Source organism: Carcharodon carcharias, chromosome 24 (genome assembly GCF_017639515.1).
Source record: "Carcharodon carcharias isolate sCarCar2 chromosome 24, sCarCar2.pri, whole genome shotgun sequence".
Classification (NCBI taxonomy): Eukaryota; Metazoa; Chordata; class Chondrichthyes; order Lamniformes; family Lamnidae; genus Carcharodon; species Carcharodon carcharias.
Window position 1 is genome coordinate 20041033 of NC_054490.1, and position 20846 is coordinate 20061878.

The 20846-nt window shown below is 52.1% G+C and overlaps 1 protein-coding gene across 1 annotated transcript in view; it reads right to left on the reverse strand.

The window, feature by feature from the left end:
* patl1 (PAT1 homolog 1, processing body mRNA decay factor) overlaps window positions 1–20846 on the reverse strand; it is a 50171-nt gene that overhangs the window by 10926 nt on the left and 18399 nt on the right. Inside the window, exons 6-15 of the mRNA XM_041173978.1 lie at window positions 18910–19017; window positions 17579–17656; window positions 14933–15108; window positions 13062–13157; window positions 10155–10335; window positions 6638–6761; window positions 5130–5227; window positions 3527–3586; window positions 833–984; window positions 330–489 (exon numbers count right to left, since the gene is read on the reverse strand). Of these exons, the coding sequence (XP_041029912.1) occupies window positions 330–489; window positions 833–984; window positions 3527–3586; window positions 5130–5227; window positions 6638–6761; window positions 10155–10335; window positions 13062–13157; window positions 14933–15108; window positions 17579–17656; window positions 18910–19017 (1233 nt within the window). The remainder of the gene's footprint in view (window positions 1–329; window positions 490–832; window positions 985–3526; window positions 3587–5129; window positions 5228–6637; window positions 6762–10154; window positions 10336–13061; window positions 13158–14932; window positions 15109–17578; window positions 17657–18909; window positions 19018–20846) is intronic.

Sequence of the window (20846 nt, forward strand, 5' to 3'; positions counted from 1 at the left end):
AATTGAAGAGCTCTTTCAAAAGGACCAGTCTGGGCATGATGTGCGGGGTGGTCTCCTCCTGCACTGTGGGTTCTGCACAACCTCAATCCATGAGAAAAGGAAATGATGGCTTGGAATTTAATATTTCACTGAGAGGAATGCCCTTTGGAGTCTCATTTGCGTAGTCACCCCACAGGACGACCCTTGACCCCTGACCTGAAAGCACTGGGTCGCCCCCCCCCCCCCCCCCCCCCCCCCCCCAAACCCCACACCCCCAAACGATTGAGCCACGGATGCCCCATGGTTCACCCCCGAATGCTGCCCGCTCCATCCAGTGGGCAGCCACTCACCTCATCCTGACTGTCCTTCTTGACCAGGTAGGGGAGGTTCCGGGCAGTCGCCAGCACCACATTGGCAGCCTGCTCTGTGCTGAGGAGGAGCAAGACCTTAGCAGCCAGTCGCTTGCCCTTACGTATGCACATGATCTGTACAAAGTGGTCGTCGGTGACTCTGTGAACAGAGGGAGGCGGTTACAACACCTGCCATGGCTCCCCGAAAAAAGAACAACTCCCACCCATCCTCAAGGTTTCCCAACGCCCTTAGTTACTCAGCTTAAACCCCATATGGCCAGCGCCCAGATTCCCTCTCCAGAACACGTCCAACCCTAACCACTATCACCTCCTCTATTCCACGCCCCAATCCCTGCCCCACACACGCATGTACGGAAGCTCCCCCCTCACACACACACACGCGCGCCTTTCCACGCTCGCACCACCCCCACTCCCCACACCCGCACCCCCTCCAGGCCCCACACTCACACCCTCACTCCCAAAACTCACTCACACACACCTACCTCTCCGTGCCGTGAGCCTGCTTCCCTCGCAAATTCTCGTACATCTGAATGATCTTGGCCTTCCTGTGCTCCAAAACGGCCGGCCGCTCCTCCTCACTCACTTGCAGGAACTTCTTCTCCAAGTCCTGCACATCCAGCACCAAACTGTACGTCTGAAGAGAGGGGTGGGTAAAGAGAACGAGACAGGGGGAGGCAGGCAGACAGAGAGGAGGAATCAGTATAGGTTACAAGCAAGAGCCACACCGGGCTGCATCTTTCGGAGCACTAACAATTTTACACAGCCCCCAACCGCACTCTAACCCAGTACTGGAGGGGGGACAATGTTGTAAAAACTGGAGCCGTGGGTCAGGCTTTATCGACCCACAGAACCCCAACCAGGAATCTCTGCCACCGATGCACAGTGGCTGCAGTGTGCACCATGTCCAAGATGCACTGGAGCAACTTGCCAAGGCTCATTCGACAGAACCTACCAAACCCTCAACCTCGACCACCTAGAAGGACAAGGTCAACAGATGCATGGGAACGCCCCCACCTGCAAGTTCCCCTCCGAGCCCAGCACCATCGTGACTTGGGACTGTACCACTGACCTTTCGCCCTCCGCACCCCCCGATCTCTCACGGCCTGGGCGTTGTATCCAGATCCGTGCGTGGGTGCGAAGGCAATGGCATCAGAGACTGACCATGCACCCTGCGTGGCAAATTCAAATCTGACCCGAGAGGTACTGACTGAATATCGTGGACTCTCTCTTTCCGATGCTTCCACAGCCCAGAGAAGACAATTCGCGCTGCAGCCGAGTGGAGGTTTCTAACCAACACTGAAACACTTTAAGGCACAGAAAGGGGTTGCGCGACCCTGCAGATGGTGTCTGTGCCACACACAAGGCTCCCCCGAGACCGACTCTTCTGCCCCTTTTCATTCTCGTGTGTTTATTTAGCTTCCCCTTAAATGCATCCAAGACTTTAACATTGTCATTTCTTAACACAGCTGGCTACATGGAGGAAGAGGGACTGCATCCAATTTGAGTCATCACTCACCTCAGACTGGGTGAGATGACAGTGATCAGCAGCTGGACTGATATCAGTAGGGATATGCTCAGTAACACAGAGTGCTGGGGGAGAGGGATTACTGAGTGACAGTGTGAGGGAGCTGGATTAACATCAGTAGAGATACAGTCAGTAACACAGGGAGCTGGGGTGAGGGGTTACTGCGTGACAGTGTGAGGGAGCTGGATTCACATCAGTAGAGATTCAGTCAGCAACGTAGGGTGCTGGGGGAGAGGGGTTACTGAGTGACAGTGTGAGGGAGCTGGATTCACATCAGTAGAGATTCAGTCAGCAACGTAGGGTGCTGGGGGAGAGGGGTTACTGAGTGACAGTGTGAGGGAGCTGGATTAACATGAGTAGAAATACAGTCAGTAACATAGGGTGCAGGGGGCGAGGGGTTACTGCGTGACAGTGTGAGGGAGCTGGATTCACATCAGTAGAGATTCAGTCAGTAACGTAGAGTGCTGGGGGAGAGGGGTTACTGAGTGACAGTGTGAGGGAGCTGGATTAACATCAGTAGAGATACAGTCAGTAACACAGGGTGCAGGGGAAGAGGGGTTACTGAGTGACAGTGTGAGGGAGCTGGATTAACATGAGTAGAAATACAGTCAGTAACATAGGGTGCAGGGGGAGAGGGGTTACTGAGTGACTGTGTGAAGTAGCTGGATTCATATCAGTAGATATACAGTCAGTAACACTGGGCGCTGGGCATGGAGGGGTTACTGAGTGACAGTGCAAGGGAACTGGATTGACATCAGTAGAGATACAGTCAGCAACACAGGGTGCAGGGGGAGAGGGGTTACTGAGTGTCAGTGTGAGGGAACTGGATTCACATCAGTAGAGATACAGTCAGTAACACAGGGTGCTGGGGGAGAGGGGTTACTGAGTGTCAGTGTGAGGGAACTGGATTCACATCAGTAGAGATACAGTCAGCAACACAGGGTGCAGGGGGAGAGGGGTTACTGAGTGACAGTGTGAGGGAGCTGGATTAACATCAGTTGAGATACAGTCAATAACACAGGACGGGGTAAGACTTGAGGACTAAATTTAACTTCAGCATTTATACCATCTGATCAAAATTCCAAAAATTTTCACAAAAGAGGTGAGCATCCCATCCACCGGGGCGTCGGGATGCAGGTCACCGGGATGTCGGGAAGCAGGTTTCCGGGATGTTGGGACGCAAGTCACCGGGAATTCGGGACGCAGGTCACCGGGGCGTCGGGCGCAGGTCTCCGGGGCGTCGGGACGCAGGTCTCCGGGGCGTCGGGACGCAGGTCTCCGGGGCGTCGGGACGCCGGTCACCAGGATGTCGGGACGCAGGTCTCCGGGGCGTCGGGACGCAGATCTCCGGGGTGTCGGGCGCAGGTCTCCGGGCTGTCGGGACGCAGGTCACCGGGATGTCGGGACGCAGGTCACCGGGATGTCGGGACGCAGGTCACCGGGGCGTCGGGACGCAGGTCACCTGGGCGTCGGGGCGCAGGTCACCTGGGCGTCGGGGCGCAGGTCACCGGGGCGTCGGGGCGCAGGTCACCGGGGCGTCGGGACGCAGGTCACCGGGGCTGTCGGGACGCAGGTCTCCAGGGCGTCGGGACGCAGGTCACCGGGGTGTCAGGACGCAGGCCTCCGGGATGTCGGGACGCAGGTCTCTTACTTGTTCAATGGCAAAAAGTGTCTGCCGCCTCTTGTCCCGCACTTGCTTCTCTTTTGTTTCCTATGGGGAGAAAGGGCAGAGGATCAGAGACTGTAACGAAACTCACCACGGACTTCCAAATATACCCAGGAAGATCAGCCTCAACCTTCCATGATACAACCACGCTTAGTCACAACCAACTTCTTACAAGAAAACAGCAGCTGGGGCTATGACACAGGGGACAGTAGTCTCCAGGTACACAGAAGCCCTTGTTGCTTAGCGTCAGCGTGAGGAGTGGTCTCCATATACACCTGTAATCCTGGTCTCCCAGCATCAGTGCGAGGGGAGTGGCCTCCATATACATCTGTAACCCTGGTCTCTCTGCGTCAGTGTGAGGGGTGTGGTCTCCATATACACCTGTAACCCTGGTCTCTCTGCGTCAGTGTGAGGGGAGTGGTCTCCATATACACCTGTAACCCTGGTCTCTCAGCGTCAGTATGAGGGGGCTGGTCTCCATATACACCTGTAACCTTTGTCTCTCAGCGTCAGTATGAGCGGGCTGGTCTCCATATACACCTGTAATCCTTGTCACTCAGCGTCAGTACAAGGTACGTCTACAGGTACAGCTGTAACCCATGGCCGCTTCCCCATTGTCAGTGCGACAGGGATCTCCAGAAACACTGCAACCATCAGTCCATCTCTCAGTATCACTCCGGGACAAGATCTCCAGGTACAACTGTAACCCCCATCTCCCAGTGTCAGTGCGAGGGGTATCTCCAGATACACCTGTAACCCTCATTTTTAAATTTTAACAGGATGTGGATGTCACTGGCTGGGCCAACATTTATTGCCCACCCCAAGTGTTTTCGAGAAGGTGGTGGTGAGCAGCCTTCTTGAACTGCTGCACTCCATGTGGTATTGGTGCACCCATCGTGCTGTTAGGAAGGGAGCTCCAGGACTTTGACCCAGCAACAGTGAAGGAACAGTGATATATTTCCAAGTGAGGATGGTGAGTGACTTGGAGGGGAACTTCCAAGGGGTGGTGTTCCCATGTATCTGCTGTCCTTGTCCTACTAGATGGTAGTGGTTGTAGGTTTGGGATGTGCTGTCGAAGGAGCCCTGGTGAGTTGCTGCAGTGCATCTTGTAGATTGTACATTGCTGCTACTGTGTGTCGGCGGTGGAGGGAGTGAATGTTTGTGGAAGGGGTTTCAGGGCGAAGGGAGAGCTCCAGAAATACCCTCCCCTCCCTTAGTGTCAGCGAAGGAAACCTGTTGAGCTTGGCCTCTATTTTACCCAATGATGACTTTAAATTAGCCTGGTGCACCTGCACACACACCCCCTTGAACAGTGCAGCACTCTCTCAATGCTAGCAACAGGGGAATGTCCCCCTGGGTTCTGAGGGCTTGAATCCCTGGACTGGGGCCTCCCATAGACAAGGGCCTCTGAGTCAGAGCAATGGAACAATTCCATCAGCTGAGCCACGGATGAAGTAGCGTGGAACTGCAGAGGGAAAGCGAGCTCTTTGTTACAGAGAATAGTCAGTGCCCAGGGACCATGGTGCAATGAAGGTTCAAAAGGAACAAAGAAAAATAAATAAGACAATAGACAAATTTTAGTGCTTACGTCATCATCTGTGCGTGTTGTCACCACGGCGTCGATCATCTTCCGAGGGTTGTTCACACTGGATACGGTGAGTTTACCCAAGGACCCCTCGAACTGCACTGTAAACCAACAAAGGAGCCGTCAGCACCAGCAGGTTTTTTTGGCACGCAAGTGTCGCTCCTAAGCCCAATATTTATTGCCATCCCTTGCTGCCCTCGAGGTGACGGTGAGCTGTTTTCTTAAACCACTGCAGTCCATCTGCTGTAGGTAGACCTACAGTGCTGTTAGGAAGGGAATTCCAGGATTTTGCACCAGACATAGCGAAGGAAGAGTGATATATTTCAAGTCAGCATGGTGAGAGGCTTGGAGGGGAACTTGCAGGTGGTGCTGTTCCCATGCATCGGCTGCTCTTGGATGAGGGAACCAAATGCAATGTTTCCAAGTTTGCTGACGACACAAATCTGGGCAGGGTTAAGATTTGACAGCAGGATGCAAGGAGGCTTCAGGGCGATTTAGATAAATTGTGTGTGTGGGGAAACACATGGCAAGATGCAGTATAACGTGGATAAACGCTTAAACGCTTCGGTGTGAAAAACATAAGGCAAAGTATTGTTTAAATGGTGGTGTATTGGGAAATGTGGATGCACAAAAGAATCTGGGTGTCCCAGTCAATGAAAGCAAATAGGCAGGTGCAGCAAGCAATTAGGAAGGCAAATGCTAAGTTGGTCTTCATTGCAAGAGGACTCGAGTTCAGAAGTAGGGATACCTCACTGCAGTTATACTGGGCCTTGGTGAGACAACACGTGGAGTATTACGTGTAGTTTTGTTTTCCCTACCTAAGAAAGGATATACTTGCCATAGAGGGAGTGCAGCAAAGGTTCACTAGGCTGATATTGGGGATGGTAGGACTGTTGCATGAGATTGGTTTGACTAGGCCTGTAATCACTAGAGTTTCAAATAATGAGAGGGGAATCTAATTAAAACATATAAAATTCTAACAGGGCTACACAGACTGGATGCAGGGATGACGTTTCCCTTGGCTGGCAAGTCTAGAACCAGGGGCCACAGTCTCAGGGTACGGGGCAGTCCATTTAGGACTGAGATCAGGAAAAATTACTTCACTCAGAGCGTGGTCAATCTGTGGAACTTTCTACCATAGAAGGCTTTGAGGCCGGGTCACTGAGTATATTCAAGAAAGAAATTGATACATTTTTAGATATTAGGGGCATCAAGGGGGTATGGAGAGAAAGCGGGAATATGGCGTTGACTTAGAAGATCAGCCATGATCATATTGAATGGCGGAGCAGGCTCGAAGGGCTGAATGGCCTGCGCCTGCTCCTAGTTTCTACGTCCTTCTAGGTGTTGGAGGTCAAGGGTTTAGAAGGCAGCAGGGGGCAGGGAGCTGTGGGCGCTCCCCACAGGTCATGGCTGAGAAAGTAGAGGTCCATGAGGGCCAAGCGTCGGCCCGCTCCAATGCTGACCCTTGACCTGAGCCCGCACTTTGCGTGGAGGCAGCCATATGGAATTACCTGGCCGGTAGGTGTGCTCCAGCTTCGCCACCTGCGGCGTAATCAGCTTTGTCCGCTCCTTCTTGGGGCCCTCATTGTTCAAGTCCAGAGCCGCTTGCTTCTTCTCCAACCTCTCAAAGTAGTTCTATGTTGGGAGAAAGCAATGGCGACAACAGGTGAGCAGAGAGACCAGTGTCCTTAAGCACATGGGGGCAGGGTAAGTCAATAAGGTGATTAAAAAAGCACATGGGTTATTTGGTTTTTAATAATTGGCGGCATAGAATATAAAAGCAAAGAGACTAGTACTTGAATTTCATAAATCACTGATTAGGCTTCGGCTGGAGTATTGTGGACAATTCTGGGCACCACACTTTCAGGAAGATGTAAAGCAGGCTTGTCCAACTTTTTCGCGGTGGGGGTGGGGGGGGGGGGGAATGCCACATGTCAAAATCTTTCTCACCCAAAGGGCTGCTGATCAAATTTTAGATTGGTAAACATTGGCACAACATTAAACATGAATTTAAAAAAAAACCTCTGAGGTATGGAAAAAAAAAACAACTTGCTGAGCAAAAAAGAAACCATGAGTCACAAATGGGGATACAGAGGGGGGTTTACCAGGGATAAGGAACTTCAGTTATGAGCAGAGGTTGGGAACATAGGACCGCGCCCTCCTGGTAACAGAGAGGATTGAGAGGTGACCTGAAAGAGGTTTCACAGTTAATAAAGGGGTTTTTAATGAAGCAGAGATGGAAAAACTATTCCCTCAGGGAAGTAGGTCAATAGCCAGAGAACAGAGGTTTAAAAATCATCGGCAAAGGAGCTAGAGGGGAGATGACACATTTTGTTTCACACAGAAAAGTCAGGGTCTGGAACACTTAACCTTAACAAAAAATGATCCATTTAATAATCCTAAAAGGAATTTGGGCGGGGACTTGAGGATCAGGAACCTACAGGGTTAGGGCAGATGTGGGACGAATTATGACTGCTCTTTCAAAGATCTGGCACAGGCAACCAGGGCTGATTGGCCTCCTTCTGTGCTGTAGGTTTCTATGCAGTTTCCATGGCTGTGGCTACTAGCCTGGAGAGGAGATTGGCTGGCAGAAAACGGAGAGTACACATATATGGGCCTTTGTCCAATTATAAGGATGCGACTAGGAGTCCCACAGGGATCTGTGCTGGGGCCTCAACTTTTTACAGTTTACATCAATGACTTAGATGAGGGGAGCGAAGGCTTGGTTGCTAAGTTTGCAAACAACACAAAGATAGGTAGGAAAGTATGCTGTGAAGACAACATAAGGAGTTTGCAGACAGATATCGATAGCTTGAGTGTGTGGCAAAAACCTGGCAGATGGGGTAGAATGTGGGAAAATGTGAAGTTGTTCACTTTAGCAGGAAGGATAAAAAAAGCAGAGAATTACTTAAACGGGGAACGACTGCAGAATTCTGAGGTGCAGAGGGATCTAGACGTTCTCGTGCATGAGTTACAAAAAGTTAGTATGCAGGTACAACATGTAATCAAGAAGGCTAATGGAATGTTAGCTTTTGCTATGCGAGAAATTGAACATAAAAGTAAGAATGTTACGCTTCACTTATACATGGCATTGGTGAGACTGCACCTCGACTACTGTGCGCAGTTTTGGTCTTCTTACTTAAAGGTGTAAATGCATTGCAGGCGGCTCAGAGGAGGTTTACTAGATTGATACCTGGAATGAGCGGGTGGTCTTATAAGAAAAGGTTGGACAGGCTGGTTTGTTTCCACTGGAGTTTAGAAGAGTGAGGGGTGACTTGATTGAAGAATATAAGATCCTGAATGGTCTTGACGAGGTGGATGTGGAAAGGATGTTTCCTTTTGTAGGTGAGTCCAGGACCAGGGAGCACTGTTTTAAAATTATGGGTCATTCTTATAGGGCAGAGACGAGGAGAATTATTTTCTCTCTGAGGGTTGTGTGACTTTGGAACTCTCTGCTGCCAAAGGCGGTAGACAAAGTAGGGGAGGGCGGTCACTGAATCTTTTTAAGATGGTGGTAGATAGATTTTTTTTTTGTTTTTATCGTAGATAGATTCTTGTTAGGTAAGGGAATCAAAGGTTATCAGGAGTAGATTGGAGTGTGGAATTTGAAACACAAACAGATCAGCCATGATCTTATTGAACGTCGGAGCTAGCTCGAGGGGCCGAATGGCCTACTTCTGCTCCTATTTTAGCAGGTCTGGCAGCATCGGCAGAGAAGAAAAGAGTTGACGTTTCGAGTCCTCATGACCCTTCAACAGAACTTGTAGTTCTGTTGAAGGGTCATGAGGACTCGAAACGTCAACTCTTTTCTTCTCCACCGATGCTGCCAGACCTGCTGAGTTTTTCCAGGTAATTCTGTTTTTGTTTTGGATTTCCAGCATCCGCAGTTTTTTTGTTTTTATCTCTGCTCTTATTTTGTTTGTTTGCGGCTGGAACACTGCCAGAGATGGGGAGAAGCCTCTTGCATTTCCGGGCTTCAGTTTCCAGCCAGGATAGTCAATTTGATCGATCGAGCCGGACGGAATCGGGGGTTTCCTCCCATCACGTTCTCTGCAGGCCTCTGGGTCTCATTGCCCCACCTGCTGGACTGGGAAACGAGAGGGCGTTCCGCTAAAGATCCAGACTGTTGACGTCTGCCCCCTTGTGCGTGAGTGTACACAACACGGGAACAGGCCATTCTACCCACCAGTCCATGGAAGCAGTTGCCTTTCCTGTGAGCTCTCAGTCCAAGTCACATTGAAACGGAATTACACTGAATTTTACCACACAGGAATAGGCCATTCAGCCCAACCGGTCCATGCCAGCATTTTTGCTCCACACCAGCCTCCTCCCTCCCACTCCATTTCATCTCACCCATCAACCGATCCTTCGCTTCCTTTCTCTTTCATGTGCTTATTTAGCTTTTCCTTCAAGGCAACCAACACTATTCACCTCAATTACTCCCTGTGGGAGTGAGTCCCACATTCTCACGGCTCTCTGGGTAAAGCAGTTTCTCCTGAATTCCCAACTGGATTTATTAGTGGTTATCGAACACTTATGGACCCATGCCCTGGTCTCACCCATGACTGTGAACATCACCTCTACATCTACCGTCTCAAACTCTTTCATAATCTGAAATGTCCCCATCAGGCAAAAAAGATCCCCAGTGTTCAATCTTCCCTGATGGGTCTAACTGCTCAGTTCTGGCATCCTACCTCTAAGCCTCTTTGCATCTTCACCAATTCCTTTTTATCTCTTTGACAAAGTGGAGGCCAGTAGTGTGCAAAGTACTCCAACTGCGGCCTAAGCAAGATTCTGCACAAGTTTAACGTAACTTCTCAGGTTTTGAATTGTGCGCTTGGGGCTCATTACCACACTGGATGAGATTAACTATCACAGGAGTTGTGCGCGCGCGGGTGAGAGAGAGAGACACTCAGTACCACGCCTGGTGCATCAGGCTAGTGTAGCACCAGGCCAGGGTTTGAGCCTGGGTCCTGTCTGTTGATGCGGCCTGAACCGCCAGCGACAACCGCCCCCAGCCCTACCTACCTGATAGTAGTAATCATCCAGGTAGGGGTCTGCGCTCTGTAGCTGCATCATTTGGATCTTGCTGACCCACTCCTTCTCCCGCTGGGTCATCAGGTTGCTGTAGGGGTCCTTCTTCATCTGCTCATGATAGCTGCCCCTGCTGTGCCTGTCTCCTCCAGATCCATTCTGCCCTCGGTGTTGGCTGAGCGAGAGAGAAAGAAAGAGAGCGAGCACGGGGAGGCGCGAGAGAGAGAGGGAGAGAAGACGCGAGAGAGAGAGGGAGAGAAGGCGCAAGAGAGGAAGGGATAGAAGGCGCGAGAGAGGGAGAGAAGACGTGAGAGAGAGGAGGAGAGAAGATGCGCGAGAGAGGGAGAGAAGGCATGAGAGAGAGCGGGAGAGAAGGCGCGAGAGAGAGAGAAGGCACGAGAAAGAGGGAGGGAAGGCGCGAGAGAGAAAGGGAGAGAAGGCACGCGAGAGAGAGGGAGAGAAGGTGTGAGAGAGAGAGGGCGCAAAAGAGAGAGGGAGAGAAGGTGTGAGAGAGGAAGGGAGAGAAAGCGTGAGAGAGAGAGAGAAAGTGCGAGAGAGGGAGGGAGAGAAAGCGTGAGAAAGAGAGGGAGGGAGAGAAGGTGCAAGAGAGAGGGAGGGAGAGAAGGCGCAAGAGAGAGGGAGGGAGAGAAGGTGCAAGAGAGGGAGGGAGAGAAAGCGTGAGAGAGAGAGAGGGAGGGAGAGAAGGTGCAAGAGAGAGGGAGGGAGAGAAGGCGCGAGAGAGGGAGGGAGAGAAGGCGCGAGAGAGGGAGGGAGAGAAGGCGCGAGAGAGGGAGGGAGAGAAGGCGCGAGAGGGAGAGAGAGAAGGCGCGAGAGAGAGGGAGGGAGAGAAGGCGCGAGAGGGAGAGAGAGAAGGCGTGAGAGAGAGAGGGAGGGAGAGAAGGCGCGAGAGGGAGAGAGAGAAGGCGTGAGAGAGAGAGGGAGGGAGAGAAGGCGCGAGAGAGGGAGGGAGAGAAGGCCGAGAGAGAGAGGGAGAGAAGGCGCGAGAGAGGGAGAGAAGGCGCGAGAGAGAGGGAGAGAAGGCGCGAGAGAGAGGGCGAAAGCGCGAGACAGGAGGAGAGGGACAGGGAGAAAAAAAAATAAGTGCAAAGAGTGAGGGAAAGCGTGTGAGACAGGCAGTGAGAGACACAGAGACCAATCATTGCTCTCTCGGTCTTGTGATTGAGGTATGATTCCACACCGTATCTGTAGTATTGAGATAGACTGTATGTTCTGCTATTTATCTGTGCCACTGCTCTCACGTTCTGCAATGCTCGGGGCCAGGCGCAGGTACATGGTGGTGTATTTGTAATGTCACTGGACTCATGATCCAAAGGCCCAGGGTATTGCTCTGGGGACATGGGTTCAAATCCCACCATGGCTGCGAGCAGAATTTAACTTCAGTTAATAAAGCTGGAATTGAAAGCTCGTCTTAGTAATGGTGACCATGACAACTATCACTGATTGTCATAAAAACCCATCTTGTTCATTAACGCCTTTTAGGGAAATAAATCTGCCACCCTCACCCGGTCTGGCCTACATCCGAGTACAGGCCCACCGTGATGTGGTTGACTCTTAATGGCTCTTAAGTGCTCATTTCAAGGGCAATGAGGGATGGGCAACAAACGCTGGCTTTGCCAGCGACGCCAACGTCTTATGAATAAACGAAGGAGAAAAAAACACTATTGTGTCAAACGTTCCCCGGGCTGGTTCAGCACGGTTTCGATATGGAGTAAGGCTCCCTCTATTCCTTCAAACACTCCCAGGGCAGGGACAGCACAGGGTTAGAGAGTAAAGCTCTCCCTACACTGCCTCCTTCAAACACTCCCAAGACAGGTACAGCACGGGGCTAGATACAGAGTAAAGCTCCCTGTACATTGTCCCGATCAAACACTCCCAAGCCAGGTACAGCACGGGGTTAGATACAGAGTAAAGCTCCCTCTACACCATCCCCATCAAACACTCCCAGGACAGGTACAGCACAGGGTTAGATACAGAGTAAAGCTCCCTCTACACTGTCCCCATCAAACACTCCCAGGACAGGTACAGCACGGGGTTAGACAGAGAGTAAAGCTCTCCCTACACTGTCCCCATCAAGCACTCCCAGGAGAGGTACAGCACACAGACACAGGGTAATGCTTGTTCTGCAATCCCCTGTCAATGTGCCTCAACGTGAATCTAAGAACCACCCCAAAATCAATCAACATAACACTGCTGTTCTCTCACCAGCACAAGCACTTTCGGCTCCTCTGCCTGAGACTGGTTTGATCGAAAGTCCCCAGGGAGGCGAGGAGGCAGTTTCTGACCCACTAGCAAACCCCGACCATCGCTCATTCCCACAAATTTCCACATTTCATGCATTTATCCAAGGGTCTTTCAGAAGTCAGTATTGAATCAGTTTCCACTATCCTTTCAGACAGTGCATTCCTGATCGTGACGACTGGCTGCATTTAAAAAGAATTCGCACCTTCCCTCTCTGATTCTTTTTGCCAATCATCTTAAATCTGTGTCCTCTGTTAGCTGACTCTTCTCCTACTGAAAACAGTTTCTCCCCATTTAACCTATCCAAATCTCTCATGATTTTGAGCATCTCTGTTAAATCTCCCCTTTAACCTTCTCTGCCCTAGGGAGAACATTTCCAGCTTCTCCAGTCTCAACACGTTAACTGAAGTCCCTCAATCCCTGGGACCGCTCTGATCAAGCTCCTCTGCACCCGCTCCAAGGACCCATGGCAACCTCCTGAAAGTGTGGTGCCCAGGATTGCGCACACACCCCTCTAAGCTGCAGTCCCTCATCCCCAGTGCTATTTCCAGTAAATCCCCTTCTGCACCTTCTCCACGATCCTTGGCTGCCTTGCTAAAGTCTGGGGCTTGCAATAGGACGCCAAGGGAAGGAGCCACTTACTTCCTGGAATTCTGCAGCTGGAGCCGCTGGTTGAGGAGGCGTCGATGCTGGGGGTGGAGGTGGGTCGTGTCAGCTCGGAACATGGGCTGGGAAGACCTGAAAAAGGTGAGAAGTTGAGCAAACGTCTCAAAATAGCGAGCATTGATTCTGCATCATTCAACACAGTAGAACCGAGGCATTTCGCAGGAGTGACTGTGGGCCGGAGTGAGAGGGTGGGCGGCGGGCCAAAGAGAGGGGGGCTGTGGCGGGCCAGAGAGTGGGTTGGGGGGGGCGCCCAGAGGAGCGGGCCAGGGAGGGGCAGAAACTGCGGCGGGCCAGAGAGGGGGTAGGGGGCAGGCCAGAGAGGGTTTGGTGGGAGAGAATGAGGTCCAGTTTAGGGAGGGAATTCCAGAGATGAAGGCTGAGATTGCGGAAGGCATGGCTACCAAGGGTGGAGTGATTGAAAACGGTGGTGTGCACTGGGGTCAAGGTCAGGGAGCAAGGCTGAATAAAGTTAGAGGGGTAGGAAGCGATGAGGCTAGGCAGAGAATTGAAACAAGAATGAGAAGATTAAAAGTGAGGCGCTGATCAGGGCCTTGGTGCAATTTAGTGCAGTAGAGTTTGAATGAGGTCATGAAGGGCAGAGGTGGGAGGCTGGAAGGGAGAGTGTTGGAGTAGTCCAGGCTGGATCCGTCTAAGGCATGACGAGCAGTCTTTAAATATTCCTCTGACCAATGGGGCTCAGAATAAATTGCACACAAACTAATGTCGTTACAATTCCAGACCAGACCGCCGCCCTGCCAAATGTCAGTACAATCCTGGGCGAGACCCCCAAATCTAGGTTCGATCTGGTTCGGGGCCAGTAATCGTTTTTTTTTGTTGAATTAGATGAAATTTGAAATCTCAGTTACTCACTAAGAGAATAAAGCCACGAGATTCCATGGTTTTAAGCCAACAGAAGAAATCTTACTGTACATGAATTGACAAAGCAAACAGTCAATAATATTTATCTTATGCTCTATAACATGCAGACTTAAACATGAGGTAAACATGAATTAGCCAGACAAACTGTGGTCGGACATACCACAAACTGCACATGAAACGGCAGAGTCAACTAAGACAGGTCCCATACATTTCTCAGCAACCCAACCAGACATCAGTCATCGCTGCATGCCACAAAAATTCTCTAAGGCTGTCTTCCTCATGAGGGATTTCAACTCCTCTCTTTCAAAGAGCTGGGTCTGAGCCACAGCCGACAGCAGGTCTACCGTTTCATGGGTACAATCTTAACTCAAAAGGTGAACTAATCTAGATTTCTCTCAAATCTGATTACAGGGCCAGCCTTTTCGTTCTCGTGCTTAGCTGACCTGCTACCGAGATCGTGCTCCTCTGTTGGCTAAGCTACACTTCAGCATCTGAACAGGGCTATGCTCTCAGCTTCTCAGCCATGCCACTGCCAGCAACTGCTTCTGGGCTTTTCTGAGCACCAAGGCTTAGCAGCAGGGAACCACCGAACAGCTCCCAGGGTTTGTCTGAGCCTCAGCCCCTACAGCATCACGGAGCTAACAGCAGCCCTAGTTACGTGGAGCCGACCTTCCCCTTCGTCTGCTCTTGACTAACTGTTCGCTAACCGCTGCTCGCTGATCCTCGAACTGACGTGTGACATCTCCCAGCAGGGGTTCAACCCCCACCTGCCCTGAGGCAGAGTCAAATGGATCAACCCTTGGTATATTCTGTATTCTAAATGTTACAATCGCCAGTCAACCGAAGCTCACTCCCCCACAGTTGCAAATTTACAAAAAGGCAGATCCAAAATATCCACAAAAAAAAGATTTTATCACAGTGCCCTCAGCAGACTGTCACAGACCCCGCCTTCTCCAACCCCAAGGTACCTGATATTCTGCAGGTGTCCTGCTGCAGTCGGGCTGAAGTACGGCCGGAAACCGGTGACGGGCGGTATTATCTGTCCCATCCTGCTATGCAGCAGGTTAGCGTTCATGGCCGTCAGCTGGCTCCCTACCAGACCTGGGACTCGGGCAAAGTGACTGGGGGACATCCTCCCTGTTTGCTGTTGTGGGGGGTAACAAGGCACAAAGTCAAACACACAGACACCTTTGGGTGGGGGGGGCGGGTCTTGTCTGCTCGGCGTCAACAACAGGCAAGGTCAAACACACACCCCAAGGATTACATCTGCAATGAATTGACAAGGCACAAGGTTTTACACACACAGGCACACACGTCTACCCACCCCAGCCCCCGATAGTCCTGTCTGCGAGAGGTCAACAAGAAACAAGGTCGAAAACAGACTGAGGGCCTCATCTGCTCGGGGTCAGCAAGGTCCAAAAACACACAAACACACACTGCGAAGAATCAGTAACGTGTGCCAAATACATGAGGGTTTAGCCGCTTCAGCAGAGGAGGCCGCGCAGGTTTGGTGATCCCACCAAATCAGGTCCAACTGACAAATGATCCATTGGGTCAGCAAGTTACGTCAAGTTCCCACTGCAATGTCCCGATCAAACACTCCCAGGACAGGTATAGCACGAGGTTAGATATAGAGTAAAGCTCCCCTTACACCGTCCCCATCAAACATTCCCAGGGCAGGTACAGCACGGGGTTAGATACAGAGTAAAGCTCCCCTTACACCATCCCCATCAAACATTCCCAGGGCAGGTACAGCATGGGGTTAGAGACAGAGTAAAGCTCCCCTTACACCGCCCCCATCAAACATTCCCAGGGCAGGTACAGCACGGGGTTAGAGACAGAGTAAAGCTCCCTCTACACTGTCCTCATCATACAATCCCGGGACAGGTATAGCACGGGGTTAGAGACAGAGTAAAGCTCCCTCTACACTGTCCCCATCAAACAATCCCAGGACAGGTACAGCATGGGGTTAGATACAGAGTAAAGTTCTTTCTACACTTTTCTCAAACACTCCCAGGACAGGTACAGCACGGGGTTAGATATAGAGTAAAGCTCCCCTTACACTGGCCCCATCAAACATTCCCAGGGCAGGTACAGCATGGAGTTAGATACAGAGTAAAGTTCTTTCTACACTTTCCCCAAACATTCCCAGGACAGGTACAGCACAGATTATATGTGGAGTAAAGCTCCCTCAACACCATGGTGCTTGGTGGCAAAGCCCCCATCACAGCATGCAGGCAACAGTGTAACTCCTACATACTTCAAACCTTGAGGGTGGATTGGGGTGGTGGGAGCAGTGAATTGCTCACCGGTCTCGTGTTTGATGACGACCACCGCTCAGGTTGCAGGTGACAGTATAACTCCAGACGGGCTCTGTGGCATCTGAAAGCAGGGGCCATGAATTGGAGAGCCTTACAACTCTCTGGCGGCACGCAGGTGACAATATAACCCTGCTCTGCTGGAACTCGGGCATTTTACAGGGCCCTGTGGTGAAGTGCTCATCTAACAGTTTCATTTGCACACTCTGCACCAGCAATCTGATCCTCTCACCATTTCAGGCCAGGAAGAAACAGTACAACCGGGTGGCAGTATAACTCTAGTCTGAGTGCAAAAGGTGCCAGGCTTTCTCAACCAGAACAATACAGTGTTCATGAAGTGCACTGTACAAGTTCAAAACACCCAAAGCACATGGCAGCCAATGAAGTACTTGTTTTATTTTCAAGTAGAGTCTCTGTTGTCTCACGGGAAACATAGCAGTCTACTAGCGCACAAGGCTTTAATGCCCAGGGAATCTGGCTCAGTGATGGTGATTGAGGGATAAATATTGACCTTAGCATTGACATTGGGATAACCTCTCTGCTCTTCTTCCAGTCAGGACTGAGGGAAGTTTTATGTCTACCTTAAAAGGGCAGATGGGACCTCTGTTAAACATATCAACCAAAGACAGGACTTCTGACAGTGCGGTACTCCTTCAGTACTGCCCCTCTACAAACTACAGCTCCCTCATGACTGACCCTCCGATTGTGCACTGCTCCATCTGTACTGACCCTCCAACTAGAGTTCTGTCATTACTGACCCTCTGACAGTGCAGTGATCCCTTTGTACTGACCCTCCAACTAGAGCACAATCAATACTGCTCTCCAACAACTAAAATGCTCTCATCACTGACTGACAGTGGAGCATCCTCTCAGTGCTGATCTACCAACAACTAGAGCTCCTTCATTACTGACCCTCCAACACTTGCGCTCCATCAGTAGTGCCCCTCTGACAGCACAGCACTCCCTCAGTACTGCCCCTCTGACAGTGCAGCACTCCCTCAGTCCTACCCCTTCAACAACTGGAGCTCCCTCATTACTGACCCTCTGGCACAGAGGGGGTGTCAACCTCCAATTTGGGGTTCAAGTATCCCAAGTGGGGCTTGAACGCATGACCTGGTGACCCAAGAGGACAGGAGAGTGCCCCCAGTGGCTAACACCTGCTCTGTATTATAAGCCCTGCACCGTGCGAGAGATGGGAGACACAAGCTGAACATGAGCGATAGCAGTCAGGAGTTAAGGGAAATACTAAATCATGTTGCCCATTCCAATCATCCTTTCATTCCCAACATGTTGTACCTGTGCCGTTCCAAGTAGAAGTGGGTTCAGCACTTGTGTGACGCCGCCTTGGAAATGGTGGGCACGCAGCGAAGAATTCTGGAGGAGTGGGAATGGGGTAGTGGAGAAAATAAACAGCCAAGTAAATGACACAGTCCAAAGACATTCCCACAACAGTTCATCCAGAGGAATCAGTTCCCGGAGAGATCGGGGTGGCAAGAGCAAAGGTCAGGCCCATGATAGGTCCATCCAGACAGCGCCCGCAGTTGCTCGGACGAACCCTGCGCCACCCTGTCATGATCATAACCCACCTCTTCCTGACCCAAAGCTGAACACTCGCCACAAACCCAGTGCTGCCACCTCACCACCCTCGACTCCGACCACAATCGCTCCCTCTTTCTCAACTGTCTCACTTCCACACCCGTGCCACACACTTTCTCTCTTCCCCTCCCTCCGTGTCTTCCCCTTCTCCTTCCCAACCCACCTCCCTCCGTGTGACAGCCCCTCTCCTCCTCGTCCCACCTCCCTCCGTGTCCCCCTCTCCTCCTCGTCCCGCCTCCCGCTGTGTCCCCCTCTCCTCTCGTCCCTCCTCCCTCCTTGTCCCCCTCTCCTTCTTGTCCCGCCTCCCTCCGTGTCCCTCTCCTCGTCGACCCACCACCCTCCGTGTCCCCCTCTCATCGTCCCGCCTCCCTGTGTCCCCCTCTCCTCCTCGTCCCACCTCCCTCCGTGTCCCCCTCTCCTCATCGTCCCACCTCCCTCCTCGTCCCGCCTCCCTCCGTGTCCCCCTCTCCTACTCGTCTCGCCTCCCTCCGTGTCCCTCTCTCCTCCTCGTCCCACCTCCCTCCGTGTCCCCCTCTCATCGTCCCACCTCCCTCCATGTCCTGCTCTCCTCCTCGTCCCGCCTCCCTCCCTGTCCCCCTCTCCTCCTCGTCCCGCCTCCCTCTCTCCTCCTCGTCCCGCCTCCCGCTGTGTCCCCCTCTCCTCCTCATCCTGCCTCCCTCTCAGCCCCCTCCCCGTGTGTCCCCCCTCTCCTTCCCGACTCCCCCTTCCTTCTCGACCCCCTCCAGCCATGCATCCGCCCTCTCCTTCTCGACCCCCTCCCTCCATGCGTGCCCCCTCTGCTACTCGGCCCCCTCCCTCAATTTCCCCCACTCCATTTCCCCCCTCTCCATCTTGCGCCCCTCTCTTTTTCTCCCCCTCCCTCCTTATCCCCCTCTCCTTCTCGCGCTCCCCACATGTACCCCAGCCTCGATGTCCCACCCTATCATTCCCTCCTCCTCCATGACAGCACCCCTCCCCATCAGTGTGCTCCGGAGCCCCGCCCCCCTCCCCCCCCTTGGCACCCTCCTCACCGCAACATTCAACAGCTGGGTTGGCGACATCCTCTCGTTGAAGGGGGCTGAGTATCGCTGGTGAATGGGAGCTCGCACGTGAACGGGGGTGGGGCACAGAATGGACGGCTGAAAGAGTGGAAAGAGCACAGTTACACTCAAAGTCCAGTCCAGAGGGGAATGGATACAGCAGCCTGCATTTAACATTGCAAGGGTGTAAAGCCATTATACTTCAGTGATCTCTGTGTGCATGGCACAGTGGATCTCTTTAGGTTGCCCAGGTTCCTAGCTTCTCAGTAGTTTAACCCTCCTGACCTGCGCTTTATTGGTCCAAAATGGATGATCTTTCAATCAGCTACACCGAAATCCATTTGTCACAGTTTTGCCCGCGTGTTTATCAATTTTGTAGTTTTACGCTCTTGTTTGCACTGCTCACTGCGCTGCCAAATCCTTACACCATTGGCAAACTTGGAAATGTGGGCAAAGCTGAGGAAGTTGGATGAATTGGGTACCGTTTTTAAAAATTGGCAAAGGTACAATGGGCCGCAGGGTCTGTATAATGTCACAAGGGCCTAAATGCAAGGATCAATCCAAATTAGACAGGCCATGCAATTTCGTAACAGCATGAATTTACATGGTGTCTGCAATGCCATAAGACAACCAGGGTAATTCAGAGGAGCGATTAACAAATGATATTGGCGCTGAGCCACATAAGGAAATGTCAGGAAGTGTTAGGCCAGAGGGCAAGGTTTCAAGGAGCGTCTTGAAGGGGGAGGGAGAGGATGAGGGAGGGGGCTCCAGAGCTCAGGGCCCATAGCAGCTGAAGGCACGGCTGCCACTGGGGAAGCCATTAAGATCATAGCTGCGGCAGTGGCTAGAGCTCGAGGAGCGCAGGACGGGGTTACAGAGATAAGGGAGGGTTGTCGGGGCTGGAGGAGGTTACAGAGATAGGGAGGTTGTTGGGGGCTGGAGGAGGTTACAGAGATAGGGAGGGTTGTAGGGGCTGGAGGAGGCTACAGAGGTAGGGAGGTTGTAGGGGGCTAGTGGAGGTTACAGAGGTAGGGAGGGTTGTTGGGGCTGGAGGAGGTTACAGAGATAGGGAGGGTTGTAGGGGCTGGAGGAGGTTACAGAGATAGGGAGGGTTGTAGGGAGCTAGTGGAGGTTACAGAGATAGGGAGGATTGTAGCGGCTGGTGGAGGCTACAGAGGTAGGGAGTTTGTAGGGGGCTAGTGGAGGTTACAGAGGGAGGGGGGAGGTTACAGAGGGAGGGGGGGTTGTTGGGGCTGGTGGAAGTTACAGAGAAAGGGAGGGTTGTTGGGGCTGGGGGAGGTTACAGAGATAGGGAAGGTCGTTGGGGCTGGAGGAGGTTACAGAGATATGGAGGGTTGTAGGGGCTGGAGGAGGTTACAGAGATATGGAGGGTTGTAGGGGCTGGAGGAGGTTACAGAGATATGGAGGGTTGTAGGGGCCAGAGGAGGTTACAGAGATAGGGAGGGTTGTAGGGGCTGGAGGAGGTTAGAGATAGGGAGGGTTGTTGGGGCTGGAGGAGGTTACAGAGATAGGGAGGGTTGTAGGGGCTGGAGGAGGTTACAGAGATAGGGAGGGTTGTAGGGAGCTAGTGGAGGTTACAGAGATAGGGAGGATTGTAGCGGCTGGTGGAGGCTACAGAGGTAGGGAGTTTGTAGGGGGCTAGTGGAGGTTACAGAGGGAGGGGGGAGGTTACAGAGGGAGGGGGGGTTGTTGGGGCTGGTGGAAGTTACAGAGAAAGGGAGGGTTGTTGGGGCTGGGGGAGGTTACAGAGATAGGGAAGGTCGTTGGGGCTGGAGGAGGTTACAGAGATATGGAGGGTTGTAGGGGCTGGAGGAGGTTACAGAGATATGGAGGGTTGTAGGGGCTGGAGGAGGTTACAGAGATATGGAGGGTTGTAGGGGCCAGAGGAGGTTACAGAGATAGGGAGG